Source organism: Hoplias malabaricus, chromosome 12 (genome assembly GCF_029633855.1).
Source record: "Hoplias malabaricus isolate fHopMal1 chromosome 12, fHopMal1.hap1, whole genome shotgun sequence".
Taxonomy (NCBI): domain Eukaryota; kingdom Metazoa; phylum Chordata; class Actinopteri; order Characiformes; family Erythrinidae; genus Hoplias; species Hoplias malabaricus.
In genome coordinates, this window is record NC_089811.1 from 40,419,710 (window position 1) to 40,444,709 (window position 25,000).

General features: G+C 44.8%; 1 protein-coding gene across 4 annotated transcripts in view; it reads right to left on the reverse strand.

Annotated features, from left to right (window-relative positions):
• Nucleotides 1-25,000, reverse strand: part of adarb1b (adenosine deaminase RNA specific B1b) — a 162,702-nt gene that overhangs the window by 7,070 nt on the left and 130,632 nt on the right. For all 4 annotated transcript variants that reach the window (XM_066686135.1, XM_066686134.1, XM_066686133.1 and 1 more), the window contains 7 exons: nucleotides 18,897-18,971; nucleotides 13,319-14,247; nucleotides 10,462-10,576; nucleotides 9,603-9,771; nucleotides 9,323-9,474; nucleotides 7,407-7,575; nucleotides 2,518-2,699 (listed from right to left, as the gene is read on the reverse strand). In XM_066686135.1, coding sequence (XP_066542232.1) covers nucleotides 2,518-2,699; nucleotides 7,407-7,575; nucleotides 9,323-9,474; nucleotides 9,603-9,771; nucleotides 10,462-10,576; nucleotides 13,319-14,247; nucleotides 18,897-18,924 — 1,744 coding nt within the window. In that variant the 5' untranslated portion in view covers nucleotides 18,925-18,971. The remainder of the gene's footprint in view (nucleotides 1-2,517; nucleotides 2,700-7,406; nucleotides 7,576-9,322; nucleotides 9,475-9,602; nucleotides 9,772-10,461; nucleotides 10,577-13,318; nucleotides 14,248-18,896; nucleotides 18,972-25,000) is intronic.

The window sequence follows — 25,000 nt, forward strand, 5'->3', positions numbered from 1 at the left end:
AAAATACGGTAGTGTTAATTAAGGAATTTATAATTAACTGAAAATATAAAGTTTTTATGTTTAAATCGCATTTTCCATAATTATGCCCCAATGAAATTCATGTGTGTTGTAGAAACATACAACGTGCTACACATCCACCGTAGCTGATTACGTCTGTAAGGGAACGGCGGGTGGGGGGCATAGTTTTTTCCAGAGAGGGAACGCGATCCCCCATTTTTTTTTTAGAAATCCGTGTAAAGAAAGCCCAGTTTCAGTTGTTTAATGGACGTAGGCAAAGGCTAGAGACAGACGTGAGCAATTTGGACTTTATTAGAAAAAGGGCAAAGCCGAAACGAGAACGACAAGAAGCCCAAGAAATACTCAGAACGACTAAATCCAGACAGAAATAGAGAAAAACTAAGCGAGAATTCTGTACACATGAAAACAACGCAGAAGAAAACACTCGGCTGAATGAAAACGTGGCAGATCTTCGCATCATTACAGCCCTAAAACAAGGTGTAACACAGCACTGCCCCTCCTTCACCTACGAGCGCAGAGAGCTGTGACCCCAAGCCCCCGCCGCACTCACTGTTTTCACCTGGAGCCTGTTAATTCCTTTAGATAACTTTGTGTGAAGAATGCAACGTTCAAGTAAATAAAAAGCAACACAAATATTCAAAAATTCAAGCAAGATTTCGCCTTATGCCCTGATAGAGAGGAACAGCCAGGGGCCACATGTTTCTGTGGTTAAAATCATAGGTGGTACTTGGTCTAAGACGTTTGAGAACCACTGCACCACAAGTTTGGAACCTATATATATTTCATTCCTCCCAGAGTTAGTTAGTTATCGTTACACTTATATAGAGTCTTTCTAGACACCCAAGGACGCTTTACAATCTACACTACTCAGAACACTCAATTCACACACACACACACTGGTGAGAAGCGGCAGCCAAACGCGCACAGTGTACTCTTGACCAGAAACGACCGTCCACCTGGAGGACTGCATCGGGCACTAGGGTTTCACCCAGGACACAGTGCCAATCCATATCTGGGCTCACACTCATTCACTCACACATCAGGACAGTTATTAGACAGAAGCCAATTCAACTACCCTCCATGTTTTTGGACTGTGGGAGGAAACCCACGCAGACACAGGGAGAACATGGAAACTCCACCCAGATGGGACTTGAACCCAAGATCCCAGCGCTGGGAAGCGAACATGCTCACCACCATGTTTATTTTATTTGTTCTATCAAAAGTATAGTTTAGGAATAAAGTAGGGGGATCACATCATGCCATATCAGCACTTTAAACTGTGATCAGTCATTTAATGACAGCTATAACTGATGCTACACAGTAACTGCCATGATTTTGAAAAACACGAGGCTTTATTGCAGCACGACGCAGAGCTGTGGAATGGAAAGTCAGAAATTTGTGGAGGTCAGAGCAGTTTCAGCTTCAAAAATTAATAGCGTGGGGTTCAGACTTGGGAGGAAAGTTTTCAGCATCTAATGAGGTTAATTAAATTCCAGCGTGCACTTAATGTGAAGGAAGCATTATGCCTTCAACTTTTTAAAGCTTTAAAGTAGGCTTTAGAGGAGGGTCACCTCTTTTCGGTTTAAAAATCAAAGTGTCCTCTCGCGTATTAAGAGTTGCGCGAGTTGCTGGTGTGTGTACAGACCCCAAACTCCCATCACACACTTAGCAAATCAAGAGTTGAGCCAGAAGCGCTACAAACTCCCGGGAACCTGATGTAACACACTGAAACGCCGTATGGAGGTGTGTAAGGTGTGTGGAGTGTGTCTTATCACACCTAAAAAGGGATGACCTTATAACAATGTGATTACGATGATGTATTCTACAGATGTTAAGCAAATATCACTTCAGAAAGAGCAGGGATTCGAAACCGTCGCTCCGCTCTTTAAACACCGCAGACCCTGGTGTTTGCACACAGCTTAAGAGAGATGACTGTTAATAAAAGAGAAGAGAGAAGGGGCGTGTGTGTGTGTGTGTGAAAGGGTGAGAGAGAAAAACGTTTGCCTTGGGTGCAGTGTACTTGACGCTGTCATCCAAAATAAAACCTCACGACAAGCCCAAAAGTTTCCAGACACCTGTTCCTTTAACATTTCTTTTGAAGGATATTAACCTTGACTTGTTCTCTCTCTGCTGCAGTAGTAACTTCTACTCAGTTCCTGAAACACTGCTGTGAGGACAGTGGAAGGATTAGTGAAAAGCCAGATCCCGACTCCACCTCAACCCGATTGTAATGGACGATTTTGATTTTCCAACGCAGACAGAACTGAGGGGAATGTAGGCTCCTCTGGTGGATGCTTGGCATTGGACATGGAGATTAGGCTCATGTTCAGCTGCTCCACAGCATCCCACACTGCTGGCAGTGCCCTCTATGAGGATTATAAAAGCTTTGTGTGTGTGTTTTATTTTCAATTAGGCCAAAGGTTTTAAACTGCTCTTACTTGAGATTGACCCTAGTGATGTACGCAAGCTGTGAAGGGGTTGGTGGAGTGTTTTCCTCACCACTGAGCAGGGGTCTGTTGAGGGTGAACTGCTGGGGCAGGTCCTCGATGTCTGCGATGCGCTGGTACATGGCCCGAGAGAGATGATCAGCGTGGTACAGACTGCCCAGAATAATGCTGGAGAAGTAGATAGGCTCAGTGAAGTAACTCATCAGTGAACCCTGGATCCCCACTACATTCCACCTGGAAAACACACACACACACACACACACACACACACAGTGAGAGACAATGGAGTACAGAGACGTGCCATGAACTACTGTAGTAGAAGACTTTGCCTGCAGCAGTGATCTAATGCACTTATGTTTCCTCTCATGGCTTCTATTACAGTTGCTATGTAAAGGAGATGAGCAGGTCAAAGGACACAACACAATTACGGAAAACAACATATATCACAGCTTCAGGAGCAGTCATGGCACAGGGCAATGTTTTGGTAAAAAGAAAGGGGCAGGTGTTAAATTAAAACATGGCTCGAAGACGGAAAAATAAATCATGTATAAAAAGAGTTTGCCGTTTTCTTTTTTTTTGCTCGTACAGGGTACAAGACGAACTGATTCATTAGTGCGGTTCTTCCCAGACTGCCCCAGCGGTTGTCCACCCTTCTGCAGCTCACAATCAAAGCCTAATCAAGACCGCCTCTACTCCCCCAAACAACACCTGCTGCACAGCCATGCCGGCAGCACTCACTCAAGTGATTGGAGCTCTTCTGTGCAGAGCGGCCAATCAGCCGCTTCAAAACGCCCGGCTGCCTTACAGCCTTCACTGCGGCTATTGTTAATGTGGTGACTTCATTAAGCAAGAACAGGAAGGTCCTGTTAAAAGCCTTCTTTCTGCTGTTGCTCGCCTTTAAGGCCAGGCGTTTAATCAAAAGGAAAGCGAAAAAGAACAGTGAATTACAGATGAGCCCAAGATCAAGCGCAGCTAGTGACTTTTTACTTTTAAAAAAATTATAAATAAATAAAATCTAGCAGAGCACTTAATAATTCAGGGTGATGGGTGGGTGGAGGACTTCATCCACAGAAGGAACTTGAAGGAGGAGATGGAGTCATGGTGTGCAGGGAGCCTTTTTACTCCCCTTCTTAAATTTTCCTCCACCGTGAAACCCTGGACATTCCACTCTACAGTAAACTGCCCTTCTGCTACCACTGGGCACAACCAGGACAGCTACAGAGGTCAGAGTTAAGAGATCCCACAGTGGCAGGACTCTAAGCCAAGTATCACATTTATGACGATTTAGTTTTTTGTCCCTAGCTGCAATACGGTCATTTCAGTGTAGTGTTAGTCACCAGCTAACTTTATCTTTATCATCTTCTTTTCCGCTTGTCCATTTCAGGGTCGCAGTGGCAACAGGGCGAGCAAAGAAGCCCAGACGTCTCTGTCCCTCGCAACATCCACCAATTCCTCCTGGGGCATCCCCAGGCGTTCCCAGGCCAGCCGGGAGATACAATCCCTCCAGCGTGTCCTGGGTCTACCCCGGGGCCTCCTTCCTGTTGGACGTGCCTCGTATACCTCCAGTGGGAGTCGTCCAGGAGGCAGACGCCTCAACCACTGCAACTGACTGCTGATATAAAAAGCATCCCTATGAGTACAACCTTTAAAACTCAGTGTACCCTGCCCAGGAGAGGGTTACCGGGACCTACCCCTGGAGCCAGGCCTGGGAGTAGTGTCTGACAGCGTGCGCCTAGTCTACATAACCCGGCCGGGCTCGGCCCGAAATGGCAGCGTGGGAGGATCATGTGGGCTCACCATCCGCAAGATTCAGGATAGGGGTGCGGTGCAATGCCCATCGGGCACAGAGACGGGGCGAAGGGGCCTCTGGAGTCTCGGAACTTGTCAGCATCTTTATTATGATCTGTATATTGCCTCTGTCTTAAAACATGTGCAGTAATCCATCGCTACTTCACGGTTCATCTTTCACGGATTCGCTACTTCGCAAGTTTTTTCAAGGAGCTTATGGCCGCTCTATCGCCTAAAAATATCATTTTCTTATGGTGTGTAAATTAAAAGTATTTCAGTATTATTTATATGTATTAGACGAGGGCTGTAGGTGACAAATATATAATTTACAAGTGTTTCTTACGTACAGTACCTGTGTTGTTCACGTCCACATCCGAGTGAAATTTACTGACGCTAATCACAGCTTAGGAATGACTCTATTAAAGAAACTGGGAGGATATCACATGTAGTTCCAGCTGAAAAACATTAGAGAACGACTGTTTAATGCAAAGGGTGGGTTGTGAACAGCAACAGGGAGGGGTTTAAAAGTCCAAATACTCGTTAAATATAAAATAATAAATAAAAAAACAATCTTTCCTCTACTTCGCGGAAATTCGTTTTTCACGGGTGGGTCTTGGAACGCATCCACCGCCAAAAACGAGGGATCACTGTAGCTACAAAATAGTAATTTTGGAGCATTTCTACTGATGCATTCCTCATCCCATTTGCACACGATGTGAAAGAAAGCTGCTGCGTTCAAATGATGAAGTACATTCACAATTCATAAAAACCGAGATGCATGTCTTTCATTGGACAGCGACAATCTGTTTTCCTTAGAAACTGGTAACTAATCACTAACATGAGGAAATGTTGTTTTTAATATATATATTGATATGAATTGATTCGATCCGGACGCCCTCAGTCCGAGTGTGTTACAGTCCCATGGAGAATACAGCTATGAACATGACCCTGAGTCAGGGCTTTTCTTCCAGCTGAAAAACGTGGGCACGCTCCAGAAAATCATTAGCAACACAATACAGAAGAGATTCTGATAAATTAGACACATCGTGCTGCCCTGTTTTTTAACCAGTTGATGCAGTGCCACGCTGGAAACCATGCATCATAAAGCCAGGGGAAATCCAGATTCACAACACATGCTGGTTATGTTGAAAAATAACCCTATCCAACAGGGGATGATGGCACCTTGAGAAATAGTGCAATACAAGTGATGAAACGTCACTCGCTGACAGCTGGCCATCTTTCAAGCTCTAACCGCCATCTTCCCCTAGGCATCGATTACATAAGAGCTCCCACAGAATACTGTTGCAAAAGTAAACCACAATCATTATCACTGCCTGTTCTTTCCTTATGACAGCCAGCTTAATAGACTAAATGAGAGTGAAGGGAGATAGTGCTGGAATGATGATGAGGCTAGGCTAAGAGTGACAGTGGATGTGTGTGTGTGTGTGAGAGAGAGAAGGTAAATAGATAAGTAGGAGCGAGCTGCTCTCTCATCAGCTGTGACAGGGCCGGTGCTCTGCACACACAGCTGCTCCCGACACCTCCTTATCTCTCCACTCACAGGCGTCAGCGGCTGGGGCGGACGGCCCCTCGGCTGCTCCCAGTAACCACACAATCCCCTCCCCAGAGCCAGTACAAACCTGCTCCTGCGCTAACATTCAACCAGTGCTCACCATTCCTCAAATCTCTTCAGCGCAACATTGCTGCAATAACGTACAGAGAGCGGTCTCTCAGAAACATCCACATGTATTTAAGAAGTGCGGTTCCACTTTATATTTGCTGGTCCTCCATAGGTTATTAAAGGAATGGTGTGGTGGAAAATCACATTAACCTTGCCCCAGATGCAGAGGTAGAGGTACGGGGAAGCTGTAATAAATTATACTTCAACTATCTGAATTCAACAAGATATTTCATTATGAATAAATACATATCTGCATAAGGTTTTCTGGATATTATTTTTCAGGATGCGCAAGACATATTTGACAGTTATTGTGGAATCATCTAGAGCACATTTTTTTTTAATTCAGAGCAGCTACAGTCACATTCACACGAATGAATGGACTTAATGGGACTTGATTGGAATCACACTGAAAGTATTTTCATAACACTGCCCCTGTTCACAGAAAAATGATTCTAAAAATCATTTCTATTGTATTTCTATTGGTCAATTCATCATGAAATATTCACACAAAATGAAGCACATCTGCTTTGTTCAAATGATATAGGGAACTTAAAATGGACAAAAATGGAGATGCACTTATTTCTTTGGACAATGACAATATGTAAACTGCAACAATCATTATCTGTAACCCTTATCCAGTTCAGGGTCGCGGTGAGTCCAGAGCCTACCTGGAATCATTGGGCGCAAGGTGGGAATACACCCTGGAGGGGGCGCCAGTCCTTCACAGGGCGACACACACACTCACACCTACGGACACTTTTGAGTCTCCACTCCACCTACCAATGTGTGTTTCTGGAGCGTGGAAGGAAACCAGAGCACCCGGAGGAAACCCACGCAGACACAGGGAGAACACACCACACTCCTCACAGACAGTCACCCGGAGGAAACCCACACAGACACAGGGAGAACACACCACACTCCTCACAGACAGTCACTCGGAGGGAACCCACGCAGACACAGGGAGAACACACCACACTCCTCACAGACAGTCACCCGGAGGAAACCCACACAGACACAGGGAGAACACACCACACTCCTCACAGACAGTCACTCGGAGGAAACCCACACAGACACAGGGAGAACACACCACACTCCTCACAGACAGTCACCCAGAGCAGGACTCGAACCCACAACCTCCAGGTCCCTGTAGCTGTGACAGAGACACTACCTGCTGCACCATTGTGCCGCCCGAAAATGCAACAAAATTAATTTTATTTTACTGACAACTATGAATCAAAACTTCTGAATGGTAAAGAAGTGTTAAATTCTAGGATTAACATTAATGTCGTGTGTTGAGTTGAGGGTTGGTGGAAAGTTAAGGGGGGAATATAACACACTGTGGATTGAATAAAGGATACAGAAAGTAATCTACAAACCATTTAAAGCAGATCATGTGTCAGTGACTAAACCCTCTCAGCGGTATTTGGTTGTAAACATGCGGGACAGTCTGAGACGTTCACCACGTGGTTTACCTGGCGATCTTGTCACTGCAGGACATGGTGAGGAGTCTTTCTCCCTGCAGCACTCCATCCCAGGTCTGAATGGTGTTGCTGGAGCGCACCGGGATTGTGCCCTCTCCAGACTCGATCTTAGTCCTCAGTTGACCCCTGGCTTTTCTGTTCGGGTGTCTGTCACCCTGATCTGACGGAGGAGGAGAGAAGAGAGTGAGACAAGGATTCCAAACAACTTCTCTATCCGTTAACATCAGTAAACTGGCGATGTTCTCATTTACGACGTGTGAGTGAATGTGTGGCACGTGCTGTTCTTCTTCGGCGTTCCTGACCGTGCACATCGGAGTAATTGTGCGTCACACAATAGGAAGCAGTTGAACACACAATGATTCACACATGACACTCGCAGAGCAGAATTAATCAGACGCAGAGGGGGAAAAAAACAGACAAAGCTGGCTAATTAAAAAGACTGTTGAAATTTGTTTTCAAAACACAGCCAGACAGTTGAATGAAATTCTAATTAAACGAGACTGATCACAAGGGGGAAACATCCTAAGCTTAAATGGATTCAATTATTAGGCTTTGATAATTAATTTCCAAACAAGGGGTTGAATAAATCATTCTGGAAAGCTGTCATCCAGCTAAGGAGAGATGAAATAGATGTCATGTTCTCCTATCTTCTACATTCTGAGCATGTCTAACACAGTCAGGAATCCCCCTGGACCTAACAGGCTTTACCCTGGCCGCCGCCCTCGTTCACGGAGCTTTTGGATGACCTCTCATATACATTTCTATCTCCATTATCTGGTGCAGTGCCGAGGAGGACGGGTTTCTCTTCGTAGACTTAGTTTCACTCAGTGACTCGTTCTCTCCAGGCTCCCTCGGAATAAACTACGAATGCGTGAGGTATCCGTGGCTGACACACACTAATCAGACTTAACATAAACACGACCTCGTTTCTACAGTCTTATCATATCAGTGTACTTTGTGGTTCTACAGTTACAGGACGCAGTTTTGCTGCAAACCCAGTAAGCCTCCTTTCACCCGGTCCCTCAGTGGTGAGAACCCCATGGATTCACCACAGAACAAGTGTATTGTGGTGGAACTTTCTCAACATTGCAGTCACACGGTGACAGTTTTTAAACACTGCAAACTCACTGGCGACTTCATTCTTCTCTGGTTGGTGTCATATTCTCAACCTAGCAGTGACACATCCTTGAAAACTCCAGCAGCACTTGTGCGTCTTATTCCCGTGTACCAGCACAACACAAACTGACACACCACCATCATCAGTGTCACTGCCGCCCTGAGAAAGATCCACCACCGGAGTCATGCCCGCTCTCTGCTGGTCCTGTAGGGGTTTTTAATCACTGAAGAACAGGGTGAACAAGAGGTAATAAAGAAAGAAGCGATAGACTACGGTCTGTAATTACAGCGCTGAGGAGCGTCAGAACAGAAATAAAAAAGGCGAGAACAAAAGCATTAACTGAAACACTGCATTTCAGAAACACTGCATTCATAACACACACGTTTCTGGCCACTAGGGGCAGTCTGTAATTTTTGCTGTTAATGTTGCAACAAAGACGTGAGCAGAGCAAGAACGTGGTGCTGTAGTTCTGTTCTCGGTTTGTAGTTTAAATCTCGTGTTTGTATTTGCGTCGTTTCTCTCTTAACACTGCTGTGTTTTGTTTGCTTCGTAAACGTTATAGTGATCTGACTCAGCAGGCCACCACATGAAAAAGGCCTCTGACAAAGCACTGAAGTGGGGAGGCGTGGCTGAAGGGAAGGCCATGGCTGAATAAGCAGCATTGGTTATGGTTATGCTGGTGCTATAGTGCAACATCTAATGCCTTTATATTGAATTCTACTGAATGTCACCTTTAAATGTGTGATGTACAAATAGCCTCACTATGATAATGGTTCAAAATGTCCTTTACCCTCAACCCCTGCCTCGTGGGGGGAGAAGATGCGAGCGTCTCCACACGGTGACGTGCTGATGTACAGGTGGAACTGAACATTGTCTTTCAGCCGGTAGCCGTGTTTCTCACAGCGTGTGAAAATAGATTTCTGATGCTCCTCTTTGTTGTTGCTGTATGGGGAAAGAAAAGAGGAAGGGACAAAGTATATAGAAGTCTTGTTTATTATTAAACGTGGAACACAGGGTCCTGATGTGCAGTAAGATTTTATAGCTATGTTAAGACCAGAGGTGCCTCTCACCCGAGGTAGTACTCCAGCTGCATGTACAGGTATCGGAGCAGGGACCGACGGGCTATAATCTCAGCGTGGCAGTCATTAAGCGCCAGGCCACGGTCACTCATGTATTCGCCGTTGATACACTTGGTTCCCGTGGAGACGCAGATGACCTGGGCCTCCTTCACGTCCGTGCCTGAGGACACAGCATGAGAAGAGCTGAGACTTTTGTCTAAAGTGTCTGAGCTGTACTGCTTCACACAGGACTGAGCCTTAGATGAAACATAACCATAGTAAGGTTTAGACGTGTATCCTTCTCTGCTTATCATTCCATGATGTTTCATTTGCTGCTACATGTTTATTGCTCTTTATTCTTCCATTTTTAAATCTCAATTATTGAAGTGGTTTCTTTCTTCTACTAACGTTTTCTTACAATGCTAGTTTCCCATAAAACAGACGGCAATACGGCAATGCATCAGAGTACAACTGAAAAATCCTGGAACCTGTGACCATCATGCCTTACTACAGATGCCATGCCCAATCAGCTCATTTCATCTGAACAGAACTCTACAGCTAACTGTATATAGTTATAGCTAAATATGCCATTTTTTTTTCAACAACTTCCATATGATGAACATTCCAAATACCCCCTAAATTAAGGCCAAACTGCTGACACCACTGGTTCCACTTTTGAGACAGATACTAAAATGGGATTCTCTGATCTACAAACAATGTCACACAAAAGCTGCACTGAGCGCGCCCAAATTAAACTCGTGCAGACTTCCAGCCGCTTCTATAAGGCAGATACGTGAGAGACGTTTCCTCAAAGAGGACGGAGAAATAATCTGGGCTCATGCGTTTGACGGGGCACGGAGGCGCAGCTTACCTGTTGTCATGACAACCCCAGCTAGCACTTTCCGCCGAGCGTGAGGGGATGTGAAGTTGTCTGTGAGTTCACTGAACTTGTCCACCACGAGACGAGAAACAGCATCCGCTAGCACCTGAGAGAACACACGGCCAGTTAAACCCAAACTCCTCCGACAGCGACGAAGAGCAGATGGACATTAATGAGAGAAGAGCAGAAATCGGCGTTGGCATGTCAGTTGATAAAATGTGAAAACAGAAAGGTAAGCGGAAGAGTTTCATGCTCAAAAATACCCAAGAGCAAGCACCTAAGAGAATAGTGAAGTGGGTTTAATATTACATATACAAGCAGATCTGAGAAGAGCGCTGTGTTAATGAAACAGACTGGTGACTGTGGTCGGTTTCAGCCAACACCACTGGAGAATACCCTCTGTAATTTGGTATCACCTGCCAAGAGCTTTAGGCATTTTTCTCTTTTTCTGACAGTGTCTTTTATCTTACACTCCATTCTCCTCTGCTAATATGGTGGAAAATGATTATGCCAAAGAGAAGTCACTGGCTGAATGGGCACAAATTAGAGACATTAGTCCAACACTGCTTCCCCAGTACTTGAGAATCACTCAGCGGTAGACAGTTAATATGGGCTCCAAATGCAGGAGAGTGAGCTGCCTTTCTGCATCAAGAAAGAGAATGAAACCCTTCAAAACTGGCAATCAAACACACTATTAGCAGCCCTCAGATTTTCATACATTTCCCCACCAAGCAGCAGAGGGCACCTTTCATTTGAAAGAGCATTAAATACATATTAACACAGTGCAAACTCACTGGCCAATTATACATTGCCATCTCGTGTCCCGAGAGCGGGAGTTTGACTTAAACAAACTGGTGGCAGCTGGATAAGGCCAGGAGCAGCTGCGCAAAGAGAGCAAAGCAAGACCTGCAAGAGATTAAAAACACAGGCGCCAAAATAAATAGCAAGTCTTCATTTTGATGGACTGCCATTTCACCGAGCGTGACTGCAACTGCGTGACTACTGCAATCAGTCGACTGATGACAGACGCCACGTTCCTACTAATAGCTTTCATCCTAGCCACCTTCTCGCCATCTACCTAAAACAAATTTACCCACGAGCCCCGGCCGCTGCACAAAGCTGGACTGACAGCACGTTAAATCCTGCAGTTTGGGCTGAGGGACGTGGGGAGGAGGGGGGGCTCTGCTAATAGAGCTCCGTGTTCTCAACAGCCCACGGGGCGTCAGTGCCAGAAACGGAACCTGACAGCACTGCTCTTCAGCGGACAGGCAGCAGCCAGACTGCAGCTAAACGCTCTTGTTTTGACACGGTTCAGAGGGAGATGTTAATTAAGATTGTGCAGGCCTCGGTCCCTGGCCTTATCTGAAAGCAGGATTAACAAAAGGTTCAGGAAAGGTGTAAATAGCCATTTTTTTTCCACTCCACAACACGTGGGAGTCCGCTGCTTTACGCCAGCCGCTCCATTTCGCTGCCATTTTATCATCCATCTTCCTTTTCAATTAGCCTTCAGGCCTAATGAAGATGGGCAGAAAGTTATGGCTTTGTGGTAAAGAATCAATCATAAAGCCTTTGATAAAGACCTTATCTTTGACAAGTCTCCTCAGAGTTCACCGCCATTAATCAAATACCATGGATTGGTCAGAGAACGATTCCTCATTTCTTTGGATCAGCTGACTAATCTGAAGACATCTGAGATGGCAATGCCCTATCAAACAGTCTGATCAAGGAGGTGGATAAAATAAACTCGTTCGTAGGGTTAGAGTTAGTTCAACAAAGTGCGAGTTCTGTGTGAAGAGCTTCTGAGAGTCCAAAACTTCACATTTTAAAATATATTCCAATTTTTAAATCAGGTTCCATTAACGCTTCTGAGCAATAGCTGCTTTTAGCCACAAGTTTAAACTTGTACACAGCTATAAATAAATAATGCATCTTAATAAAATCCATAAATAGTAAAAATGATAGAAGGAGGAGTAGTAAATATTTAAATGATATGCAGCAGTCCTACTTTTGCAGCCTGAAGAATAAACACAACATACAGAAGATAGTAGAGATAAGGATTAGGGGATTGGTGTAAGACCAGTGTTGGATTGGGATGGCTGTGATTATTTGAAAGCAAGTTTCTGAAACTGTTCAAATGTTCACTTAAGACTACATTTCTGTTGACTTTATGAGGGATTCAAACACGTGGTTTGGAAAGAAAAAGAATTCAAGGAATAAACCGATTTTGTTCAGGTTCACACTTAAAAATGAAGGCGCTACAAAGGGTTCTTTGAGCAATGCCATAGAAGAACCACTTTTGGTTCCATAATAAAACGTGTTTGTTAAAGAGATGTGAGTGCGTGAAGAACCTCCTAATGGTTTAAAGACACATCACTTGATGTAAAGGTTTTTTACCAATTTAAAGCTAATAGAAAAAATGGTTCTTTATGGAACCCAAAAGTTGTTCTTCTATGGCACTGCTTAAAGAACCCCATGCAACACCTTCTCTTTTTAGAGTATTGCTCAATAATTGTCTCCCAAATGCCATTTTAAAGCTTCATTGTTCTTAGGTTTTGACCAATCAGTGTCTAGTTCATCTGTTAACATCAAGAGTCTGTAGCTCAGTTATGACTCTTCAGGTCGAAAGAAAAAAAACAGACCTTAAAAAAAGATCCCAAATCGACGATGATCAGGTACAGGACATATCCTATGTTGGCGAAAGAAACGCATAGCTTTCCATATTTAGTTTTTTACCTATGAATATGTAACATATCCTCCTCCTGTGATCCGAACATGCGCGAGATTTCTGAAGTGACTTTTCAAATAGCAGAAATGATAAAATGCAATTAGCCTATTCATGAGCTTGTACCTGGGGCAGGTGCAGCTGAAGGCCCTCTCTGGGAATGGGCTGGCGGGAAGGCGTCTGGTCCAGCTGCATGTTGAAGAGGGCGGACAGAGCGGCCTGAGCAGCTCGGGCCTTGGCCAGTTTCTTGTTCCTGCCTGAGCCCTCGAAGGTCTGAGAGTCCACCGTCACAGACATGACAAAATTCTTGGCGTGGCTCTCGCCGCTCTCTGACACAAACTCGTACTTGAGACCCGGCCGCAGCTCGTTCAGGATCATGACAGGGTTCTTGCCGCTGGAGGATGAGCTGAAGGTGGAGGGAGGGGGCAGAGGGGCCTGTGCCAGGCTGTTGGTTCCTGCTGCTGGGGGAACTGGGTACTCCCCGAGTGGGTTTAAGGAGCCATTGCCATTGGAGCCTAGGTAGAAGGGCTCTTCTGGTGGGGCGGGCGTCTCGAAGCCATTGAAGAGCATGTCGGGGAAGTCGGCTTGGTCCGAGGTGAAGTCGGTGTTGACGGTCAGCGTGCGGCCCATGGCCAGGTGAGCCTCGGAGGCATTGGGGAACTGGACGAAGGATCGCAGTGCTTTCTCGGCTGCGTTCAGTTTGGCCTTCTTTTTGGTGGGGCCGGATCCCTCAAAGAGCTGTCCATTCACCTCCACGGTCATGACGAAGACAGGGGCATGGACCGGGCCAGTCTGAGACAGCAGCTTGTACTGCAGGCCCGGCTTGATCTCATTCAGCTGCATCAGGGCGTTTTTGGGCAGAACAGGCCCTGGGGTTTTCTTGCGCTTCTTGGGCCTGAATTTGGGGTGCGCATGACCGTTATTGCCCTCCTCCAGGGGGCGCTTACGCCCCCCTCCTCCACCGCCATTGGGGAGCTGCTCGGGCATGCCTGTCGCCTCCTTGGAGGAGACGTTGTCCAGGTTGCGGTTTTCCTTGACGTCGGTGCTGCAAGAACCTGCGATGCCCAGAAAGAGTAACTTACAACGCCTTCGTTGCAGGATCTTGTAAATGTAAAATTTATAGATTCCTTTATCTTTCTTTGTAACTGAACAAGTGATGTGTGTTTCTTTTTTATTCTGAAATACTAGAGAACATTTTCATTTTTTAATTTAAGGAAGCTAAGTATAAGGCTTACTCAATGTCACTGATGCTTCATAATAACTGAGAACCATTTACACAACAAAGGAAATGAAGTACAGCATTGTGATTGATCACAGACAAACTTTAAAATGTAGTTATTTAAGATTCAGTGGAATTTTTCCAATTTCAAGTCGACTGAACAAAAACGGGCATCAAAAATGCTGTACCTTGTATTACACACACTGTATATAATCCTCAGGCATTCACAGGCATTTCTTTTCCCCCCAAATCTAAAGCTAATATATTTGTCAGGGAAAGCAGATATATGCTTAAACATTCCATATAAGTAACATATGAAAGGAAATTTCCACATTAATGAATGATGTCAGTCAGTTTTAGAAGGGGAGCTGAAAACGGCTCAAAAAAAGAGAAAGGGGTAGAAAAAGGTACTAAATTGCAAAGCTGTTACACTGTGTTGGACATTTGACATGAGCTTTAGCCTCTGGATCTGGTGCACTGCCGATCCTCAGCCGTCGTGCTGAACAGACAGATACAGATGTTTTATTGTGCTGAACTGAACGTGGAACACACATCATCATGTCCTGTTGACAAAGCTGATGGAACTTTGGCTAAATTTTCATTTATAACATCCTGCAGCAAAAGCTCGCTAGGTTACTCCTTTCGGCGCTCAGGGAGAGAGAGAAGCAATCGTGAAGAAGAGGAACAAGAAGGGGGCGGGGTGGGAGGGTGCTGCGGGATGATACAGGGAACAAGGCAGCAGATAAAGAGGGATTTCAAAATAAAATGAAAGAAAAAAGAAAGGGAGGTAGAAAGTACACAAAACATCATAGATTCTTTGAAAAGGAAAATGATGTCCACTGTTCTCTCGGTACTCGATATGCAGTCTGAGAACGTACTTTTAATGAGATCTCATCAACACATCTAATCTGTGGAACTTGACGCCTGCTTCAGACGGGTAAAGCAAAAGCCTTCTCTTGTCAAAAATACATGTTGATGCAGCACAGTGAAGTGGTGCATCTGCCCCAGTTACACTGCACAGGGAGCAAAGAAAACACTGACTTCTAAAGATCTAACGTCTGTAGATGCTCCTCTGGGCCTTCCATCCACTTCAAAACAACATCGAACCTTTCGTTTTACAAAAGCAGCCAATATTCATCATCAAACTTGTGCATTTTAAAATGGAGGGCACATCCCAAAAGCAAGCCATAGAGTTCTCTAACTAGTTTTATGCATAGGACTACAAAAAACTAGCGATGTGAGACAAAGAGAAGCGCACCGCAGAGGAGGGACCTACTTATCCCAACACTCTTTGTAACTCAAAAAAACAAGGGTATTTCTGCCTTTTAATCTACTGTTCAAAAGATAATGCTGTAAAGCTGTGGTCAGCAGTACTAACATTGTCCATAAGGGAGCGTGATCAGCAGAGGAAACCCACACTAGCAGGATCTCTGGCTAATAGTCAAACAGACTACTGCAGCTATATTGGGTTTGGTTTTACTGATGTATATACTGCAACATACAAAACAACCTGAACATCTGTTACAAGTTATGAACGTCTCAGATTTCTAGACTACTTACATACAGCAAATTCACCAGTGTTACATCAACACTATTAGTGCTAACCTAACACTGAGAGTGTTAAACTATTACACTAACAGTGTTAATTTAACACTAATAGAGTTGATTTAACACGAGTGAATTTACTGTGTACTGGGGCACACACTGAACCTACAGAGGCAGTCGTAGGGGCAGAACTGTACATCTTGTAAAAAGCCTGTTGCATAGATTTAACACTAAATGCCGTATTCTGTCAGGGATAAGAAATGAAGAACAAATACAAACAGTATTAATTGCTTTTATTTTGTTTATGTGCACTTTCTTAAAGTAAAAAAAAAAGAAAAGAAAAAACAGGAACAGTATAAATCTCCACAGTGTTTGAGCTTGCGTTACCGAGCTAGCGCCTATGCTAGCATAACTGCCTTTTCTGCATTAATTAATGTCTTTCCTTTAATGGTGCACAATATATGATATTTGATACTATCATACGTATAATATAATAAAAATGTACTTCTTTAATACTTGAAACAAATTAAATAAAATAAACAGGCACTAATCCAAAGCGTTAGCTGCTGAAGCTTTCTAAAGACACTGGTGTATTATGGGAAATGTAGTGCCTGTAGTGATTTTGCCTGGTATGTTCATATAGGATAATGTTTACTACCATGATTTAAGAGGGGCACAGGAACATTTTACTGGGTTTAACGACGGCCTGTACGGGAGCTAAACATACACCATTGTCAATGTGAACATAACCCTAAGTCTCAGAAATTATCATTATCTCAGCAGTGGTGTTCACGATCCTTGTGAAGCAGAGATTTCTTTAAGCACTCCTATATAATGAATAGCGACTGGGCCGCGCGCTTTTGAACACGGCATATCAAAGCTTTTCGTAGTCTCTGGCTCTCTGCATCTATTCTTTATTCTGCTGCACCTCAGAAATAATATTCTGCAATAGTAGAGTTTCAGAGCAGACATCGTTTATGCAAGAGTGCTTATTATCTCCACTGATCTTTAATCCACAAAAGAGCAGCGTGTACCCTGTGATTACATACACTCACATGTATAAACCAAACTAAAACACAAGCCCAGTCCCCGGAACCTGTCCCAGAGCGCACGTGCGGGGTCTGGACATGGCCTCGGTCATGGTCAGGGTGGAGCAGAATAACCGTGACTTGCTGATGTGCTGCTGCATTATATACGCTTCAGCGGGGTGACGAGAGGAGCACTTAAAATCAACAAGGGCTAATTGTAAACATACAGCATACGCATGTTATTAGCATAATCACATCTTCAGTTCTTTAATTAAATGAAGCTCTCTTCCTTATTTAATGGGGTATAGAGACCTGCAAACAGTGTGAGAAGATCAGCAGATAAATCACAGTTTCCCACTCAATGGAAGCGACATGAAGCAAATAATGTGAAGTTGGAGGAGGATGGAGAAACACTCTCTGTACTGATATATATCTAGATCTGTGTTAGAGCTGCTGTAGGACCTCTAACTTTTACAGTGAAAGGTAAAACCCTTATTAACTTTAATGTATGCTAATGAAACACGGTTTTATTCATGTCTTTTCTGACCATTCATCATGAAACATTCATATACTGTAAATCCAATTATATAAAATGTACATATCAGCACCTATATATTTAAATACGTATTTATTTTATTTGTTAAGCCCTCTATATATTTCAGCCCCTATGTAGCGCATTAGACGGCAAATGGGAAACCAGAACAGACAGAGCCGTGTATCCATTCTGAAACGCTCTGGAATATCAAAGCGTGCTTATCCACAGGAAATCTAAATAAGAAACTGGTGGCTCTGCTTTGAGGTAGTAATAAATGACCTTGCCTGTCATTGTAACTGGCTGTCGGGAGGAGCCCGTAAGTGACGGGACAAAAGGAGAGCTCCATTTCTCCTGGGTTAACGGCTCGTCCTGCCAGCCATCCACATCCACACACACACACACACACACACACACACACTTTCATTAACGGCAGTGCTGAATGTTGTCTATTCCTCAAGCTCTTTGATCAAAATCTGCCCAAATATCAATTAACTCCAATTGTGTGGGGATGACTCGAGAGGAGACCGGATGAGTGACTGATATCACAGGGATGTTCTCCAGGTCTAGGACACTGAGAAGGCTCTGAATATTTCATTAATTGAACAATAGCACTGTAGTATAGAAGTTCTACACTTTTTTTCCCTCTGAAATCCATTCATGTTCGGCTCCTCTACGCTTTTTTAGATCGGCTGGAGGGAGGGAGACGAGACGAGTCTGAAACTCCTGTCACATCTGGACTGCACTACAGGGATGGAGGAGAAGGTAAAGGGGTGTTTATAGGTGGGGGGTTTATTGTAGGGCATTGGTGGGATTGTGCAAAAGGACATAAGGCTGTGTTCAGACTAGTCTTTTACTTTTTACACAGAAAAAGCACACCGTATCCATAACAACAGTGGTTCTGCCGTGCGTCTTATCGTACCAGGTCATGGGATGAAAGACAGAGTGGGTTTTTTCACACTGCATCTACCACTCATCGTGCTTGGAGGAGAACACTAACTATCTCCTCTGTTTTGGACACGGATGACTGTGGCACTGTCTGGGTATGGACTCATGATGTTGTTAACTCTTAGCTGGCTGCACCACTGAGGAACCTAGAAGATCACTTTTTATAGTGTCTGAATATTGAGGCCCCTCCCCGTTGGATTTATATATGACGAGTGGGACCTGGGGACAGAACGTCTAGTGTGAACACGACCTAAGGGGACAGCAGGGGTGTGTAAAAGGCTGCATATTCGTAAGCATCAGTGTGTATTTTGTGTGTAGGCAGAGTATAATGACATGTGTATTTACAGTTCTTTAAATGCGTCTTCCAGAGGTGTGAATTGTATGATTTGTATGTGTGTGTGTGTGTGTGTGTGTGCTGCTGATCACACTCACTCATGTTCTCTTCTTCATCCACATCCATAGTGAAGAGCTTCTGCTGCCCCCGAGCCTGCCTTGCCCCAGCTATACCTGAGAGAGAGAGAGAGAGAAAGTGAGAGAGAGAGAGAGAGAGAGAAAGAGACAGAAAGAAAGGAAGAGAGAAAGAGAGAGAGCGAAAGACAGATAGATAAAGAGAGAGAGAGAGAGAACAGAGAGAGAGAGCGAGAGAGATAGAAAGAGACAGAAGGAGAGAGAAAGAGAGAGAGATAGAAAGAGAGAGAAAGAGAGAGAGAGAAGAGAGAAAGAGAGAGAGCGAGAGAGATAGAAAGAGAGAGAGACAGAAGGAGAGAGAAAGAGAGATAGAGAAAGAGAGACAGAAAGAAAGGAAGAGAGAGAGCGAGAGACAGAGAGATAAAGAGAGAGAGAGAGCGAGAGAAAGAGAGAGAAGAGAGAAAGAGAGAGAAAGAGAGAGAGCGAGAGAGAGAGAGAGAGAGGGTATGAAAAAGTGGGAAAGATGCAAAAAAGAAATACAACATTAGTATTAGATACAGCCTCCAGATGAATCGGGAAAGCGAAAAAACTCACAAAAACTCATCTCTCTCTCTCTCTCACACACACACACAAGTCAATATGCTGGTCAGCTTGAGCTTCAGAGAGGCGCTCATGAGCGCAGCAGTGATGCAGAGAAAAGAGGAGAAAAGAGGAGAGGAATGGAGCGGTGCTGACTGTGAGGTTAAGCCTACAGTAAGTGCATAAATATTCAGCAGTAAAGACTAATCTTAGCGAGGGAGAGAGAGGGAGGGGGCGTGCGAGTGAGGGGCTGCAGCTGACAGGTCGTAATAGCAGGAGCAGTCTATTGTGACTTTAATATCCATTCGATTGGACCTCATTCTCAGCCGCCTCGCGGGGAAAAAAATACAGCTATTGACAAGAACAGGCTTTTAGTTCCTCATGACACAGATGCTGCATTATCCACAGTAAAAATACACAGCACGCACAGGACAGTCATATTACTGATCTCTTCCTGGAGCAGACGGAGGTCAGGACAGCTGGAGCATCCGGATAAGGCCTGTTTGGCCAATGCCATCGATCTAAAGACTCTAAGGCTGACACTATTGATTGCTCAATGAATAATATAATTGACTGGATTATCTGACAATTAACTGAATAATCAGAGTCTCTGAAAAGGTCAGATCAATAAAATCAGACTTAAGTGAACAGTGATAAACCGTGCAGAGCCGTTCTTAATGATTCATCTGGAATAAAAAAAGATATATGAACACAACACACGAACACATCCGGCTCTGATTCTTACTGGAGCTCAGACCACTGCGAGAGGCTAAAACGTAGGTGAGCAATGTGATCAAATTTATTGCATTATCCTCAGGATAAAACACACCCCATAAACGTTTGATGTGGAAGGTGTTAGTCTTTAAAGAACAAAAAAAGAGCAAGCGAGCACAGTCTGAGATCAATAACGTGACTCCTCGTGTGTATCCCACCTGTTCCTACACGTCAAACTTCAGAAAAACTAAACATCATTATCACATCAGGCTGCCGTCCCAGACAGAGATTAACCCCAGTCCTAACATGCAATTTGTATTTAACCTTCCTCCTGTGTTAGCTCTGTGTTACCATCTCTTGCGTTAATGGGTCGGTTTTGACCCGTGTCTTAATCAGCCATAAGATCCCCCTAAAAACTATTATCAACCAGTGTGTGTCTTCCCTCTTGTTGACCTTGTTATTCTTCTTCATCCATGAAAGGATTGGTTTTAATTGTTCATTGTTGCAGACTGTAAACTGGAGATGTACACGATACAAAACTCTAACTCTACACTGACTGGGCCTTGCGTGTCTGGACATGTCTGTCTTTCCTTGTTTTGTGAAACAGACAGCGACAGAAGCCCCTAACTGAAGCTCGGGTGGTTGTAGGAGGAGCCAGCTGTAGACTGTTGGTGTAGAGTGTGTTTATGAGTCCAGATTTGGCACTTGTTATTGTTTTTTCTGATTTATAATGATACCCGGGTCAAAATTGACTCCAACAACAGAAAAAGCATATTTTAAACAAGAGCATGTCATAATTTAGTAAAAAATAAATAGAAAATTAAATAGAAGTTCCTGACAAAGTCAAAAAGTCTTGATGCAATAAACACATTTATGGAGGACTTGTCTGCATTTAAAGCCCAAAAACGAGTCGCTCAAGACCCTAAGACTCGGCCGGTGAGACAGACTCGCTGCGGTTCGTGATCTTGTATTTTTGCCACATCTAATTTAGTCTATTCATTGTCATATTCCAAACTGAACTAATCAATGACAGCTTGTAAAGGGGTAAAATGTTATCACCCAGTACAGAGTACTCTGAAAGACTTACTGTAAAGAACCGAGAGCGTAAAATCACTGCTAATAAAACCTCCCCGGAAACATTCCTCTTTTAAACTGAATGAAGTATGAAACTGACAAGACATAATGGCTTCTGTGGTTTATTCATTCATATTTCATCTCTGTATTGTGACCCTTCTGGAGTTTTTGGAGCTCCAACCAAAAACATCCAGCTGCAAGAACCAAGCTCTTCCTGTGTTTTGCGCCGTGTACCCGTTAGAACCTCAGCCACGTGAACTCCCGAACATTAAAAAGATGTAATGTAATCGGTTGGCTTTGTAAGACCCGAGGGACCACATTTCGACCCCCTGCCTCGCTCTGAAAAAGCCCGGCAGGCGGCTGAAGGGCACGGGACCGCCCGCCTCCGAACAGGCCGACTAATCACCACACGGATCAAGGAGAACTCAAAGGCAAAACCCTGCGGTTCTGTGCTACTTTGGGGATGTATGAGTGTGCTGTCCCTCACAGCCTGAGGCTGCTTTAGTTTGCATGCATTTAGCGGTGTGAGTGGGAGAGATTAATCAACATCTCAGCCGCCTCAATACCAAAACCGACGAGAGCGCCGCACCCCTGCATACTTTCGCTAACCACTTTATCACTGTCCACCAACGGAGGCAAGTAATTAAATGCAAACCTCAATAGTAAACAATTGTCTGCATTTTCTGCGAGATGTGAATCACTCAAAGCAATCAGCCAACTCCAGCCAGCGACCAGAAGGAGAAGCAGGCTGAAAGCGGCTAACGGAACTGCTGCGAACCAGTGTTTGATACTCTAGCATGCTCCGCTCTGATAGCAGCTTATGAACACACATTGCGCTTGGCAGGTGGATGGTCACGAGGGGAAAAGGACAGGGAAGCGTTCCACAGCTTCAACACCTCAAAACAGAGCTTAAGAAGTTCGCTGTTGTCATTGTCGAAAGAAGCATTTTAACTCCATTTTACTACGTACAAAGTCACAGCGAGGGGTCTTACTCAGAATCGGAGAGAAATGGCCAAAAAATGACTTCAGCTACAGGCTCCAAATCGCTGGACGGATCACTGGGACATCTTCAAGTGAGCCGAGTTGGCCTTGTTATTCCGGGGTGCCCTCCTACTGTTAGCCCGGTGTTTCGTTTTCACATTAACCTTGGTCCTTCACTTTCCCGGACTTCTCGCTCACCTTCGCCCGTGTGATAATGGGAGACCTAACCGATGAGTGGGAATGTGCAGCACTTGCAAATTCCTGACTGTGTTAGTTCCACATGCCAGCTCCGCTACGACGGCGATGGAGAGGTGTCAGCCTAATGTGTGAGGAGATGAGGGACAGGAGACAGAGAGAGAGAGAGAGAGAGAGAGAGAGAGAGGCATTTCACACGGGACAGAGCAGCTTGCGCTGATCACAGCCTTCTGCCTTCACACGCACCATTCTTCATGGCCGACACTTTCTTAAGCTAAACTAAATGGCCTAATTAATCTGGCCTAATGGTGGGTGACAGCAAATATGCTAGCACAATTATTACCCTATTAAAGATTAATATTCCACAGGAAAATTGAAAAGAGGGCCAGGGAGGGAGGGAGGGATGGAGGTAGGATTTTTAGTTTGGGGGGAGGGGGAGGTGCTGGTGTGAACATGAAGCAGGTGGTGTACGAAGCCTTTGTCCACCCTCTCTCTCTCTCTCTCCCTCTCATTGGTTAATGGTCTGTGCTGTAATGAGGGGCGAGGAGACTCCGGGCCGGGGCTTGTTCGGTGCCTGTCATGTTTGATTTGGCCTCCTCTGCCATTCCCTTTCTGCCCATGAATCCATAAGCAGCGCTGAGATCAGCTTCAATCTGAGAGTGTCGCGCCACTCGCAGAGCCCCGGGAGGACGCTGAATTTTTCATCTGCGATCACGGAGCGTGGCCCAGCACCGCAGGCCCACCACCTCTACGCCGTCAAGGTCATCGCAAACGAGGGTTCAGAGCAGGCCGCAACAAAACGGATCAAAATCAAACTCTCACGTCCGATTACAGTAGTTAGACTCAAAAGTAAAGCTGTTCTTCTCCTCGAAACTGAGTTAGCACCACTTTACTCTCTTTACTCATTACAGCAGAACGGGGGACAAACTGGAGCCGTTCAGCACCAAGCAGCAGTAGCAGCACAGTTAGCAAATCAGTGGTGAAATCACTGTTAGCATGCAGTTAGTTGGAAGAAAAAGCCTCAGCAAATGCCCCTGGTTCCAGACAAGTCTGGGTTTTATTTCAGTTTCCGTTTTTAGCTGATGTTTTCCTCAGACGTCCGCAGACAGTTTTTGGACAAAAAGTAAACACACATCACTATATTTCAGAGCGATTATGGGACATTAGACCACATACGTTATTCTGGTAGAGGGTTTTACCCTTTCAAAGTGCCCTGAGTGTAATGGCCTTATCATATGGCCCTGTGTGTAGAGTTAGTGCTGGGAGCGTGTTCTGATAGAGGGAAATGCACCACCATTCGCTGAACCCACTCTGGCCATGGTTCGACCCAGAGGTCAACAGCAGGTCACGTCCTCGCCGGGAAGGCTATCGTGCTACAGATGCTAACAGCACAGCGTGGCAACTGCACGGCTGCGTTGTTCTAAATGAAGGGCGCAGGACTGGGTGCTTGTGGATTGTCCAATGCTGTGTGTTTCCACCTTTATGTCTGAATGTCATTTTTAATCCTCAGTTCCACCCGTGTTCCCCACTTCACAGAAATCACGGGCACTATAAAACCTGGCCTGTGTATTTCACCACTGCAGGCACAACTGTGTGGATAAGCAGCAGGCTTTAGTGTTAGCACAGCTGTGTGTGGGCACACACCGTCCAACCACAGCTTACTTACCACACACACACACACAATTTAAACACGCATGCAAGCCAACAACTGAACCCTCAGAGGGTGAGAGATAACAGTGTTATATCTCACTGTTTAAGAACACAATCTTTAGATACAGAAAGTATTTTCAGAATAATCTGGATGACAAAGAAAAGAAGATAAAGAGAGATGGAGGAGATGCACTGATGAGAGCTGAGGATAATAAAAGTGTAGTGTTCTAAGTGTGGGGAGGGAGAGAGAGAGAGAGAGAGAGAGAGAGATGGATGGGTGGGTGGGTGGAGGGATATGCACTATTTATTTGTTTTTTTCTGCCTGCTTCTGGTGCGGAGAAGATAGCAGAACACCTGGAGAAAAGATCAGTGTGAGAGAGGCTTTATTAACTGTCCATTCCAACACTCCACAGAGAACGAGCTCTCTCTCACACACACACACACACACACACACACACACACAAAATGCTTCGCAGACATCCTTAGAGATACTCCAAAATAAACACCTGTCCTAAGAGAGACGCACTGAAAAACACACTAAGGATAATCTAATGAAATAAGTTGGAGCTTAGAGAGTGTGGCAGGGATGAAAGCTTTTATCTACTTTCTCGTCATTAACTTCAGAGCAGTCAGAAGTCACTCTGTGGGTTTGAACACCTGCAGTACTGTCTTATTTCAATTTCAGCCCGTTATTGGGTCATTTTAAGGGTTAATTCCTCATTATTCCCGGCTTTTGAAGGAGCGCTGCCTCCGGTACGTGTTCAGAGACTCCGCCCCTTCAGAGACGTCCTGTTCACGTGGAGGTAGCCAAGCTGCCCTTCCTGGAGATACAAGGAGATACAAACTAAACGGCCCCGTTCTTCAGTGAACACTAACAGACCACGGTACCAGCTGAGCCCTGCGGCAGATCCAGGAAAAGCCAGGACTGAGGCCAG